Below are 13,483 nucleotides of genomic sequence, written 5' to 3'. Positions count from 1 at the left end.
CAGGTTACGTAAAAACGTGAAAGGCTCTCTCTACAGCCAGTGTTTGGTTTGTCCGTTCTGGGTTACTGTAGAAACATGGTGGACTCCGTGAAGAGGACCCGCTCCCTATGTAGATATAAACGGCTCATTCTAAGCTAACGAAAACACAACGATTCTTAATTTCAGGTGATTATACACTAATGAAAACATAGTTATGAATAATATATTCCCTTTCTGCCAATAGATCCCCTGAAATGTTACACACTGCTCCTTTAAGAAATCCAGAGTTTGGAAACAAAGACCATATTTAATTGTTTACCTTCCTGCCAGCAGTCAGCTTGATGGTGTCATCTTCAAAACTGTGGGAATCTCCTTTAGCAGGAAACTTTTGTATTACTACAGATAATGATAGGTGAAGTTGATTTCAGGTTTTCCGGCTCAGGTCTATAGACTTCTTTCTGGTTCTAACTGTGAGGAGAAGACGTTTTATCAACAGGATTTTCTGCTTCATGTCCCTTCTTGTCTTCCTCTGCCAGGAATCAGCCAGGAGGTGGACTCTTCCGGGGTATCCGATCAAGGCAGAGGGTCCGGCTGTTCCTCCAGCGCCCCCGCCAGGATCGCACCGGTAGTGCGGACCGTGTGCTACATCGCGGCAGAGCTGGTGCGCCTGGTGAGCTGCGTGGAGTCCATGAAGCCGGTGCTGCAGTCGCTCTACCACAGGATCCTGCTGTACCCGCCTCCTCAGCACCGCACCGAGGCCATCCGCATCATGAAGGAGGTGGGAGGAGGAGGAGGAGGTGTTATTGCTGACCTTTTCTCCAAAAGCACATTATAATTTTTTTCAGATTGATTTTTCTACCTTCAGGCAGTCATTGATTTTCTTTCCACTTCACTAAAGCATAAGTAAGTAATTCATTATGTTGCAATCTATTTCTCTGTGTGTGTTAGATTCTGGGCAGTCCCCAGCGGCTGTACGACCTGGCCGGTCCGTGCGTGGCGGAGCCTGAAACCAGGAAGCGCTCCTTCTCAAAGAGGAAGTCCCACCTGGACCTGCTAAAACTGTTAGTAACGCCTCTCTCTTGGTTCTTTATTTGAGTTGTTGGACAGTTAGAAACTATTAGCAGAATTTTACTATATGCAGTTGAGCTTTCTGAATAGCATCATGTCATAACTAGGGCTGTCAATTGATTAAAATATTTAATCGCGATTAATCGCATGATTGTCCATAGTTAATCCGATCATTTTTTTATCTGTTCAAAATGTACCTTAAAGGGAGATTTGTCAAGTAAATAATACTCTTATCAACATGGGATTGGATAAATATGCTGCTTTATGCAAATGTATGTATTTATTTATTATTGGAAATCAATTAACAACACAAATCAATGACAAATATTTTCTAGAAACCCTCACAGGTACTGCATTTAGTATAAACAAAATGCTCAAATCATAACATGGCAAGCTCAAGCCTAACAGGCAACATCAGCTGTCAGTGTGTCAGTGTGCTGACTTGACTATGACTTGCCCCAAAACTGCATGTGATTATCATAAAGTGGGCATGTCTGTAAAGGGGAGACTCGTGGGTACCCAGAGAACGCATTTTCATTCACATATCTGGAGGTCAGAGGTCAAGGGACCCCTTTGAAAATGGTCATGCTGGTTTTTCCTCGCCAAAATGTATTGTACGTTTGGAGCGTTATTTAACCTCCTTGTTGACGAGCTAGCATGACATAGTTGGTACCAATTGATTCTTTAGGTTTTTCTAGTTTCATATCATACCAGTATCTTCACTCTATCTTTAAAACTGAGCCCGCTACAACCTAAAAATCACAAGTTGCCTTAAAGAAATTATTGCTGTTAAAACAAATTTAACAGTATAACTTTGACGTATAATGTTAGCATATGCTCTTAAAGCACAATGTTTCACAAAGTAATTCAATAATTAACCAAAGTGAACTCCTCGCTGATTTTTAATGAATGAAGGCAGCAAAGTGGTTAAGAAATGATGTGTGTTTGTGTGTTTCTGCTTCCTTCTGAAGAGTGATGGACGGGATGACCGAGGCCTGTATGAAGGGAGGCATCGAGGCGTGTTACTCTTCGGTCTCCTGTGCCTGCGCTCTCCTCGGGGCGCTGGACGAACTGTCGCAGGGCCGCGGCATCCAGTCTGAGCAGGTACGCTACTGAGACAGGATGCCCAAAAAACATTAAGAAGAGGGGTACTCCAGTGATTCAGTACTGCACTTATATGAAATAAATGAAGTTGTAGGACTTACCATAGACAGGGTTATGGACTGGTATGGTTAAGGATTCTGGAGTTTCGGTAGTAATAAACAACAAGCGCGACCGGTTAGTAGGCAGCACGGGCTCCCCATTAAAGCAGCGCAATTCCATCTTACCCCCTACACATGCTTTTTCGAACAAAAATGTGTCGTGATGAGTCCAAGAGTGCTGTTTTTACACCTCCTGTGGATAGCAAACACACGCTTCTGGCCGCGCTCAGCGTCTTGCGGGCCCTCTCCCCCTAAATGGCGCTGTTTTGAGGCTGCTGTGTCCGCGCTAAGCATCATCTCCTCTCCTCATCCTTCTGTGTGTGCAAGTGTAGACGTACCTCAAAGTCACGTTTATGGTCCCTCTCCCCCTAAACAGCAGTGTTTTGAGGTTGCTGTCTCTGTGCATTATACGCACCGCCGATCCCGGCAGTGCCCGCCTGTGTATTGCAGCCTGCAACGACAACAACAACGACTATCCGGATACCAAAATTGAAAATCAATTACCTACTCAACGAACTAATAACCGAGTAGAATAGACTGATATTTGGGTCCAGCCCTAATGAAATGCCCCTTTACTTACTGATAGCATCTCAGGGAGCCAGAGTTTGAATTTGGATATGTGGTTTGAAGTATAAAACAGTAACATAGCAGCTGTTTCTCAGGCTCGGCTCCTCAGACGACTGGACGATCTGAAAGACGGGACAGAGTCGACGCGTGAGTCCATGGAGATCAACGAGGCCGATTTCAGGTGGCAGAGACACATCCTGTCCTCTGAGCAGGCTCCCTGGGACCCCAGCTCTTCCTCCTCCAACGTGGCCATCGCCGGGCGCAGCCCTGACATCAGCATCAGCATCACCACGGAAACGGGCCAAACCACCGTGGATCTGGAGGTGGGGGAGCCAGGGAGACTCAGGGAGACTCAGGGAGACTCCTGAAGAGTGTGGGGAGGAGGCACGGATCCCCTCGCCTTCATCCTGTGGCGGCCAGGAGGAGACCAAAGGTGAGCCGAGCCTGGAGGCGAACCAGGGGAGCCAGTGGGAGGAGGGAGGAGGTGCGAGGGAGGTCGAGGGAAGAGGAGAGAAAGAAAGAGGAGGCGGAGGCGGAGGCGGAGGTGGTGGAGGAGAGCGGGGAGCTGTGGTTCCTCCAGATGTGGTGCAGCGAAGTCACGGCCTCGTCTACCCCGACATCACCAACTTCCTGTCTGTGGAGTCCAGGGCCAGAACGCACCACCAAGGAGGGTCACGATACAGCGAGAGCAACTTCAGGTACGTGTGGGCCAACTTTGAATGTCACAAGTTTACAAACAGCAACCGACAATGCTACAGTGCTGTATACTATGTGGTGTTCGGGGTCTGTGGGACCCGTTTTCAATGTTTACTAAAAGAAAAATGATGTGATTCATTATTTTTTCAACCTCAGACTCATTGGCCTTGGCTCATTTTCTATGAAGAACATATAAAAGAACACATTTTTCAATGACTGCACACTGTACACCCCCCTACACAATTATATTACATATGTGATGTTCGTGTCCTCTGGACTCCCGAGTGAGATAAATGTGTGGAAATTGTAGGTGCTGTTTACAGTACCTACACTCTGTCATCCTCTGACCTGGGCCTGCTGTAAGTGTGTGTGTGTGTGTGTGTGTGTGTGTGTGTGTGTTTGTGTGTGTGTGTGTGTGTGTGTGTGTGTGTGTGTGTGTGCGCGCGTGTGTGTTTGTGTGTTTGTTTCTATGTGTGTGAGTTTTGTCTTTCTGTTCCTGCTGTTCCCGCATGAGGTTGTTACATTTCAAGCACCGACACCTGTCTGCTCCCACATTCCCGCACATTTTACCCTCTGTCTTGCGGGAACTAGTCTATATTTTCTCGCACTATATCCCAGCTGCCATATGCTGTCTATATTGCTTGTAATTGGGATAAAGTAAACATCTGTTAAGTATTTTTACATAGATTGTTATGGCTGTATTGATTTAAAAACCCAATAATGGTGTGGGTCCAACAGACCGGCGGACATTGGCTGAGAAACAAAAACATGAACACCACACAAGGGTTAAAAAAAAAAAAGTGCTTACAGCTGCATTATCACACAATGATTTATTACTTTAAGTAGATAAATAAATGAATCAAAGTTGTTCACTGTGACAAAATGCCTTCTCAAACCAGTGGCTGCCTGAAAGTAGGAAATCAACCTAATTTCTGACAGTATGCCCTGATATATATCAACAATATGAAACTGATTTAACTGATCTACCTGTTGGTCCATCAGTATGGAGGAGCAGGACTTGTCGCGGACAGAGTTCGACTCGTGTGACCAGTACTCCATGGCTGCCGAGAAAGACTCGGGCCGCTCCGACGTGTCCGACATCGGCTCTGACAACGTCTCGCTGGCTGACGAGGAGCAGCAGACCCCCCGGGACTGCCCGGGCCACCGCTCCCTCCGCACCGCCGCCCTGTCCCTCAAACTGCTCCGCAACCAGGAGGCCGACCAGCAGAGCGCCAGGCTGTTCGTCCAGTCGCTCGCAGCGCTGCTGCCCCGGCTGCTGGGGTTGGCCACCGCCACTGACGTGGACATGTCCCTGCAGAACTTCTCCTCCTCCTTCTGCTCCGGACTGCAGGCTGGTGAGTGTTGAGGAAGAAACCTGACAAAAATAAATCAATAAATAAATGAATGACTTGATAAATCAATAAATATGTCATTAAATGTCGCAAAATTATATTTATATGAATTCCCTTATTTATTTACACTTCTGTTTAATTTTCCCTTTTGTTTATTTTTGCATTTATTTTATTTTTTTGTATTTCTTCATGTATTTATGCATGTATTTATTTATTCAAAATTTTCATTTTGCATATCAGCCCTCATTTATTTCCCCAAACTTATTTATTTCTGTAGAAGAAACAGTGAGTAAATAAATAAGAGAATTAATACAAAGATTGATTAATTAATTAATTAATTATTAATAAGCAAATTAAAACAGAAATATCCATTTATGTCACATTTTATCAATTAATTAATGGCTTCATTTATTTTTAATATTTTTTTGCTACAGTTAATGACATATTTATTTATTTATTTATTTATTTATAGAGTCATTTATTCATTTATTTATTTATTTTTTATTTTGGCAGGCTCCGTCCTACATAGGTGAGAGAGGGTTGATTTAATGTGTTGATATGACTTGATATCTCTAGTCATGTTTGAAACCTGGGAGGTGCATAGACTCGGTGCGTGTGTGCGTGTTTGTCAAACAAACAGAGGGTATTTGTGAAGGTGCAGTGATCTGTGCAGCAGCTTCTTCTTTTATTAATCAGCTCTGGCCTCACAAGTCTCTGTTGTTGGCTGAGTGCCAGAATGAAACACTCACTGACTGAACAAGAAATCTGAAATACATCACACTGTGGGGACACTCGGGGATATTCAGTAATATAAAGTGAACAATAAAAAAAAAGTAAATATCTTACTGCAGGCATTCTCTCAGGAGGTGAAATGATTAAAGTTGGTTATGATAAGAATTCACAAGTGTAAATAAACTAATTTACGTGCACAAGGATTTAAAGAAAATTGCTATTTTAAACGTCGTCTGAATGTGTATATACTGTAGCTACTCTATATTCAGTTCATCACTTTAGAGCATTTTTAATAAAACGTTTTGACTTTGAGGCACGACTCGTAACCCATCTGTAAAAGCAGCGAGCCTGCTGGGAGTTTTCACATCAGCAGAGCAAAATGATGAATCAAATTAAACTATAAGATTAAGTGACTTAATGAATTTGGCCGCGGCTGCAAATCCCCAGAGTGAGTTTCTGATTAAAACACTTGACTTCTCATCAGCTAACAGATAATATCTCACCGTCTCCTCTCACCTTCGGTCTCTTTCTGTCCTCTCTCTGCCCGCCTCTCTCTCTCTCCATGTTTCACCCCATCGCTTGTTTACTAACTTTCCTATTGTCCTTCAACATCGCTCCCTCCTCTTCCTCTTCCTCTTCCTCCTCCTCTCACGCTCCCCCTGTCTCTGTCCTCATCTCCCTTTCTCTTTCATTTCCTCCTCTATCCCTCTTTATCTTTTCTCCTCTCCCTCCTTCTCTCCATCTCTATCCGCCTATCTTCTCTCTTCACCTTCATCTCTGTCGTCTACCTCCCTCTTTCGCTATCATCCCTCTACCTGTTTCCCTTGTCTTTCTCCCATCTTTCTTTAACAATACGATCCTTTACAACACGTATAGACTTACAGAAAATGCAGTGATGTAATGTAACTAAGTAGTACATTTACTCAAGTATTGCACTTTAGTACAAGTACAAATTTGAGGTAATTTGAGGTTTACTATTTCCATTTTCTGCTACTTTATACGTTTACTCCACTAAATCTCAGAGGGAAATAAGTACTTTTTACTCCACTACATTTATCTGACAGCTTTAGTTGCTTTACAGATTTATATTTTGTGTTAATAATCTGAATCAAATAATAAATTATGATTTATTATTGTAGATTAACAGTTATTTAAAATGTGCCACACCATAACCAGCTGCAATATTAATGTGATTTATACAGTAATGTATCAATTAATCCAATAATAATATAATATATATTATTCTGACGTGGGCCATTCTGCATAATAATAAGTACTTTTACTTTTGATACTTTATGTATATTTTGATTCTAATAGTTTATACTTTTACTGAAGTAAGATTTTTAAGTTTCTGAGTACTTCTTCCACAACTGAGAAAATAGTAAATAAAGGAATCGTGTGTGTTATGTCTTCAGTTGGGGCAAGTTTTATATATTGTACTGTACGTATTTTGCAGCCAAGAGAGCTGCTTTCTCCAAAAATATAGGAAAGTTCTCACTTTTTTTCTCCACCCTTTCTTCTTCCTTACTTTATCTTCCTCTTTATTTGATATGAAAGACGAGAAAGAGTCGTATTAGAAACCATATCCCTGCAGACAGTTGATGCAGCCCACATCACGGTGGACTTGTTGTAAACTGACCAACAATTTGGATGTTTTTAGGGGCGTGTGGTGCATAGAACTAGTAGTAGTTTAACTAAGTACTGACAACATGCTGGTGTTTCATTTTTGCTGTTGGTGTGTTTCTCTTGCTGTTTTTATTGTTCAATAATGTAATAATGCTGCAAATGTAAAAGAGTTTTAAAAATTAAAAATTAGAACTCCGTCTCTCTCCAGGTGGGATCCACTCTCCAGGCTTCGAGTCAGGTGACACTCTGAGCTGTCAGTCTCTGATGAACGCAGACGGCCTCTACCTGGTGTCGTACTACGCCCTTCTGCTCAATCTCAAACTCTGCTGCTGCGACTACTACAGACGGCGAGCGCTCGTGCCCATCCTCAGCCTGGTGAGCAGGACAACTACACAAAACTATGACGGGGTTTCTAATGGAGTATTTGCTCATTGTTGAGTTTAGTAAAAGATCTGCATACTTCTCCCACCTCTACTGATTAAAGTAGAAGAAAAAAACTAAAGTAGAGAAGCGTAAGTTGAAACAGAAAGGCCTGGAATAGCAGAGTAGAAGTAGAGGAGTCAGGCTCTTCTTCTGGCGTGGAGGAAAATACGAGAATATATTGGAAATAGAATAAAATGTGGTGTATTTGCAGACTTTGTGCATCTGACCCCAAGCCAGAGTAGAATGGATTTTGATGTGTGTTTTTGCAGAAGGAGTTTGTGCGTCTGATCCAGAGCAGCGGAGTCCTCGTGGTTCTGTCTCAGGCCTGGATCGAGGAGCTCTTCCACCAGGTGTTAGAGCGCAACCTTCTGGGCGAGGCCGGGTACTGGGGCTCACCAGAAGACCACACGCTGCCTCTCATCACCATGCTGACAGGTACACACCACGGATGTAAAAGGAGAACTGGATACAGCGTTAGAGCTGGAGACTTCTGAGTATAAAATTACCCGAATCATCCTGCGATTTTCCGCATCCACTACAAAAATTTGCTTCAAAGCCCGGCTCTTTTCCTGGGGGGCTTGGTACACATGCATCACACAGCCATTTGTGTGTCCGGCTAGTCTCCACATAACCTAACATACTGCATGCCGTGTTCTCATTGGGCTAGAATCGACTGGAAACCTCATATGACCAAAGAATGTACTCCTTTCCATGTGGGACATTTTGACTCAAGTTCACCAACTGAGCAAAGTTCTTCAAAGTCTTCAAATCAAAGCTCTCACTATAATTTCCACCTCAGCCTCTGTCATTGTTTTTACCTTGAAGAGAAATTAAAAAGCAACTAAAATGATGTGAAAAACCTAGGAATCCTTGTTCATATTTTTTCAAATGACACCAAATTACCAGTATTTACACAAAACTAAAATAATCAGACGTCAGTGTTGGTCTAAAGTTTACTCAACGGACTCTGGATGTGGCAGATTCCCAGCTGATTAAGAACACAGACATCCACTGTAATGGACACAACAATTGACCTAATTAACCCATCTTTATGTTCCCTCTCTCCTCCTCCTCTCTCAGATATTGACGGTCTGGGCAGCAGTGCGATTGGAGGTCAGCTGATCCGGAGGGCGTCCAACAAATCACCACTCAGCTGTGACAAGGCTGGCAGTGACACTGTGATGGCAGGTCAGTAGCCCGTTATCATTAAACTGCCCCAAAACCTCCGAAATATGACACATGTTATTTGATCGATGCATTCACCCATTTACTCAGTGAATTAGTCTATAATAGAATGAGGGTTTTCTGGGTTTTTTGTCCTTCAGCCTCCATTAGTTGGAGCCCTAGAAAGGAGTGAGATTGAGAAAGTAATGAACATTTAATTTCTCCTTAGTCAGCAGTGGTGTTTTATTGCAGGTCAAAACCTTAAAGATTTGTCATGATTGTAGTAGTGTTGGAGTAAATGCCCAGAGGAGAATTTAAATCGGCCCGGTTCAACACTTCTAAATAAATAGGGTTCACTCACCCTGGAACTGCTGCTGAACTGCTGCCGTGTTAATCAGTTGAAAACGCTGCGCTGGCTCTGTGCTGAAAGGTGAAGCATCCCACTACAGCGCTGCACGGTCAAGTGCTCTCACCATATAGTCTGTGGTGCCTTGAAAATTAGAGGCCACAGATCAGCAAAGCCATAACAGATGAAAAGATGGATAGTGGGGTGCTTTATATCCTCCAGTGGACTATATAGTGAAATATATCCAGAAAACCTGGAGCACCAAGCCAGGTAAATATCAACATGTTAAGGACTTTACAGTTGAAACTAAATCCTTTTATTGTGATCTAGAGTTGCACAATTAATCACATATAAGTCGTTATCACGATTTTGGCTTCTAACAATTCAGTGAACGTGATCGACTGTGATATTGATGTTTAAAATACTCTCTGATTTGTTTTGCGAGATCAAACATTTTTTAATTTGGATTTCATTATCTGCTGCACTGCTGCTCCATCCAATCAAATCATCACTTTGAAATAAAGAACAAAAAGGCCAATTGGTGAATGTGACTACATATTTAAAAAATATTAAAGCATTGAAAAAATAAGAACAATTGTTAGGCCGCTGACTCTGTCTTGGTGTAACCGCACTGAGAAAGAAAAGAGGCTGAACAGCAAGAAATGAGCGGAAAGAAAAACAAAAAGGATCAGGGGGAAAAGATCAGGAGAGAGAGAGAGAGATGGAGAAAATGAGTCAGGGACCACCTGCGCTCCTTCTGTATTTCCCTGGAGGACAAAGGATTGGCCTGAATTACCATAGCAACCGCTGCTGAGTCACACCTGATGACAGTATCTTATCTTTTTGTGTGTGTTTGACTTGGCAGCAGAATCAGTTATACTTATCTAGCCACTTGCTGTGTAAAAACTCAGTCACAGACTTAAACTGCTTCGCTTCGTTGATATAATCTTAAAGGGGACATATCGTGAAAAACTCCCTTTTTCAGTGCTTGTGCTGATACATTTGGGTATCTGGAGTGAATACCAACCCACAAACCCAGTCAGTTTTTTGTGGGCTGCCTGGATCAGAAAACATGTGATTCAACAAGCCATTCAGATTTGGCTCCCCTTCCTATGTCACATGCAGGCTCATTAGAATATATCGCCCACATCTTGAACTTCCTTTGCAAAGGTGCGCCATATTTTTCTCACAAGCCAATCAGAGCAGACTGGACTTTTTCTCTTAAAGAGACAGACGCTCAAACGAAGCGTTTCAGACACAGAGTAAATACAGGTATATTCAGACAGACAGGAGGAGAAAAATAATGTGTTTTTTGAACATTAAAGCATGTAAACATGTTCTAGGTGAAACCCAAAATACAAGTATGAACCTGAAAATGATCATGATATGTCCCCTTTAACGGATGTCAAATTAGTATCCTGTTGTTTTCAACATTAATCTGAATGTATTCTCTCCCTACTCTTTGACACCCCCTCAGTTGAGCATTTGTGTGTTTTTCAGGCGCTGTGTTCTCCCGCTTCATCCTCACCGGCGTGTGGAAGAACCTGATCGACGTGCTGTCCACGCCGCTGACGGGCCGCATGGCGGGCAGCTCCAAAGGCCTCGCGTTCATCCTGGGAGCAGAGGGAGTCAAAGAGCAGAGCCAGAGGGAGAGAGACACCATCTGTCTGAGTTTAGACGGCCTACGCAAAGCCGCTGCGCTCAGCTGCGCCCTGGGTGGGTGAAACATTTGTCTCATGTGTCTGGATTAATAAGAAAAACCGAGATACAGTACATCACTCATCCCTGCAGGGAACCCCTCTGTTCTACTTCCCCTCAACACAGAGAGGTCAAAGGTCAGGGTCACATACGCAGCAGCAGCCCAGGAGCTGGAACAGATCCAAGCCTAAATTGAATTCGAGGCGTGTGTGTGCTTTCAGTTGCACCACTTATTTTCAGCAGCTAAACAGCCACTCAAAGCTTCCAATTGATACGACTCCCCAAAATATAAACAAAAACATATGACTGTGAAATATTGCCTTGCCTTCCTGTAATTGCATAAGATCCATGAAATAATCGGCAGCAACTGTAAAGTAAAGTAAAGTAAAGACCAGACCGTACATACATTTATATGATGTTTCCTACATTATCCAGCAGTAGTGGATGAATAAGAAGTCGGCACCGGGGCAGACTTGCTGTCAGAAGGTTTTATTGTCCACTTTGACTCCACACTAACTGGTCTGGGATGGCCCTATATACATGTATATAGCTAACCCTGCACACAGATGCATAATGGAGATGGAGTGAAGAGGGCCAGAGTGTAGGAGCTGTCACGAGATTGAGCAAGCGTAGCGCCATCCGACTTCAACCCGAGCAGAGCTCTAATTAGTCAGAATAATTGAGAGAAGCTGTGAGGCTGAACGGGGCTTTTACCTTCAATACCATCTATTGGCATCTTACCAAGTCACAGTAAAATACTTTAACGATCACACAGATGGAGTGCAAACGGCAGCAGTCTGGTTTTGACACATCACATATCTCGTCTGAAATCAAGCATGGGATCAAACTCAGTCCGTCTAACCCCACCAGACCACGAGCACGGCCCTTTTTAACAGTTTTAACATGAAGTTTGCAGAGTGCAAACATGCAGAACATCATTCAACTCTATTCTGATTAAACTGAGAGAAATTAGATTAACCTGAACTTATTGCAATATATCTTTAACCGTTGTTATGGAGATACAAATGCAAATACAAAGCAATAAGATGAGATAGATAATTGCTCTTTTAAATACTTTAGTTGTGAAGAATAACAACAGAGAACATTTCATGTAGAATTGTCTTGTTTGGGGGCCAGCTGGCCATAGAGCTTAGTATAGATAAATGTTGTATTAAACTAAAATTTGATTAACATTTCAGCCTGCTGATTGTTGCTTTAACAGTCAACTGGGTTGGATGGAGGGTGGCAAACTGAACATTAGGGCTGCCATTGTGAGGCATATACGATACAACTGGTCAGATGTTAAAACACGTATAGCGTAAATGCTAACATATACAGTATATAATGACATATCTGTGGCTTATGCGGTGTATATCATAGACTGTATATAAGAAGTGGACGTAGTCAACGTGATGTCACCCATTGGTTTGAAGTGACACGAGAGGGTGGAGCTAAGTACAACCGAACGCTGAATAAGACATTTTTAGGCGACCTGAAAAGGTTATAATTAACTTTCATGAACTGAAAAAACACTGTGAAAGGGTTAAAGTTGTGAGACGAAAACACGGACAACTCCGTGTTAACGATCTGTCACAAGGTAGCCACGCCCTAAAGCATCCCCTGCTTTATGGTCTATTTGACTCTAAATAGGACCATAATTTGCTAAATGAACATCATGCTGTATTGAAGAAGACTTGAAACTAGAGATTGAGACCATAAACTCATGTTTACAATGTTTACTGAGGTAATAAATCAAGTGTGAAGTAGGCATGAAACCTGACTGAAATTATCAGCACAGAAGAATTCGTGAATATGAATGAACACATGGTGTAGAACCTCAGCTGTGGAGAGAGGACAGTATGAAGGGAGGGAGGGTACAGCGTTTTACTCTCAGTTAGAATTTAAATACACCGTAAGGGGAAGAAAACCCAGACATCTTTTAATCATAGACTGTATATATAAATGGTCAAGGTCAGGAAATGTCATCGTTTGGCTTCACTTTTGTACAGTGGCAATGAGGGTTGAAAGAGGAGATGTCACACGTCGTATCATTGGGGTACAACACGATCACAGAACATGAAGATGATTGATTCGTTTCACTGAGGCGTCCACAGGGAGGGTGTCAGTAGCCTACTTTATTAGTGAGAATTACAATTCTGCAATTATTGAAAGAATCTTTAATAAAATACTTAAAAATAATCAAATGCTTTCTATTTAAAAACGTTCTATTGTGTACCCGCCGCCATCTATTCGAGCATACCCAAAAAGTTCTGTCAGGCCGAGCGCACCCAAAGCGCTCTAGAGTGGACACCATCCCTTTATTCCTAGTGCCGTCTGCTGTACATCGCACCTCCAGTTACAGTGCCCATGTGTCATACCCCATAGCTCAAGACCGTGTCCCAGCCTCTTTCATTAAGCCTTGTACAGTGGGAAGAAGAGGAGACGCATCATCCATCTTTATATACAGTCTATGGTCTAAATCTGCGATGTGTCTTATCAGTAGAGTCAAAGCAAGGATGAGAATCAAGAGTAAAGGTCACATTTTCACTGCGCTGTGGTGTAATTTTTAAGATGAGAGAATGAAACTCAATAGCCTGTCTTAACACTGTGTGTGTATGTGTGTGTGTTTG

General features: G+C 42.6%; 2 protein-coding genes across 2 annotated transcripts in view; both read left to right on the top strand.

Annotated features, from left to right (window-relative positions):
• Positions 1-13,483, top strand: part of arfgef3 (ARFGEF family member 3) — a 110,962-nt gene that overhangs the window by 8,402 nt on the left and 89,077 nt on the right. The gene's annotated exons all lie outside the window — the stretch shown is intronic.
• The window catches only part of LOC141773555 (brefeldin A-inhibited guanine nucleotide-exchange protein 3-like), a 34,775-nt gene that overhangs the window by 15,551 nt on the left and 5,741 nt on the right, over positions 1-13,483 (top strand). Inside the window, 11 exon segments of the mRNA XM_074645399.1 lie at positions 516-757; positions 928-1,040; positions 2,019-2,151; positions 2,912-3,147; positions 3,149-3,258; positions 3,373-3,514; positions 4,515-4,867; positions 7,431-7,597; positions 7,915-8,080; positions 8,726-8,833; positions 10,656-10,871. Of these exon segments, the coding sequence (XP_074501500.1) occupies positions 516-757; positions 928-1,040; positions 2,019-2,151; positions 2,912-3,147; positions 3,149-3,258; positions 3,373-3,514; positions 4,515-4,867; positions 7,431-7,597; positions 7,915-8,080; positions 8,726-8,833; positions 10,656-10,871 (1,986 nt within the window).

This window comes from Sebastes fasciatus, chromosome 9 (assembly GCF_043250625.1).
Source record: "Sebastes fasciatus isolate fSebFas1 chromosome 9, fSebFas1.pri, whole genome shotgun sequence".
Taxonomy (NCBI): Eukaryota; Metazoa; Chordata; class Actinopteri; order Perciformes; family Sebastidae; genus Sebastes; species Sebastes fasciatus.
Note: the sequence above shows the minus strand (reverse complement) of the source record. Positions and strands in the feature narration are given on the sequence as shown.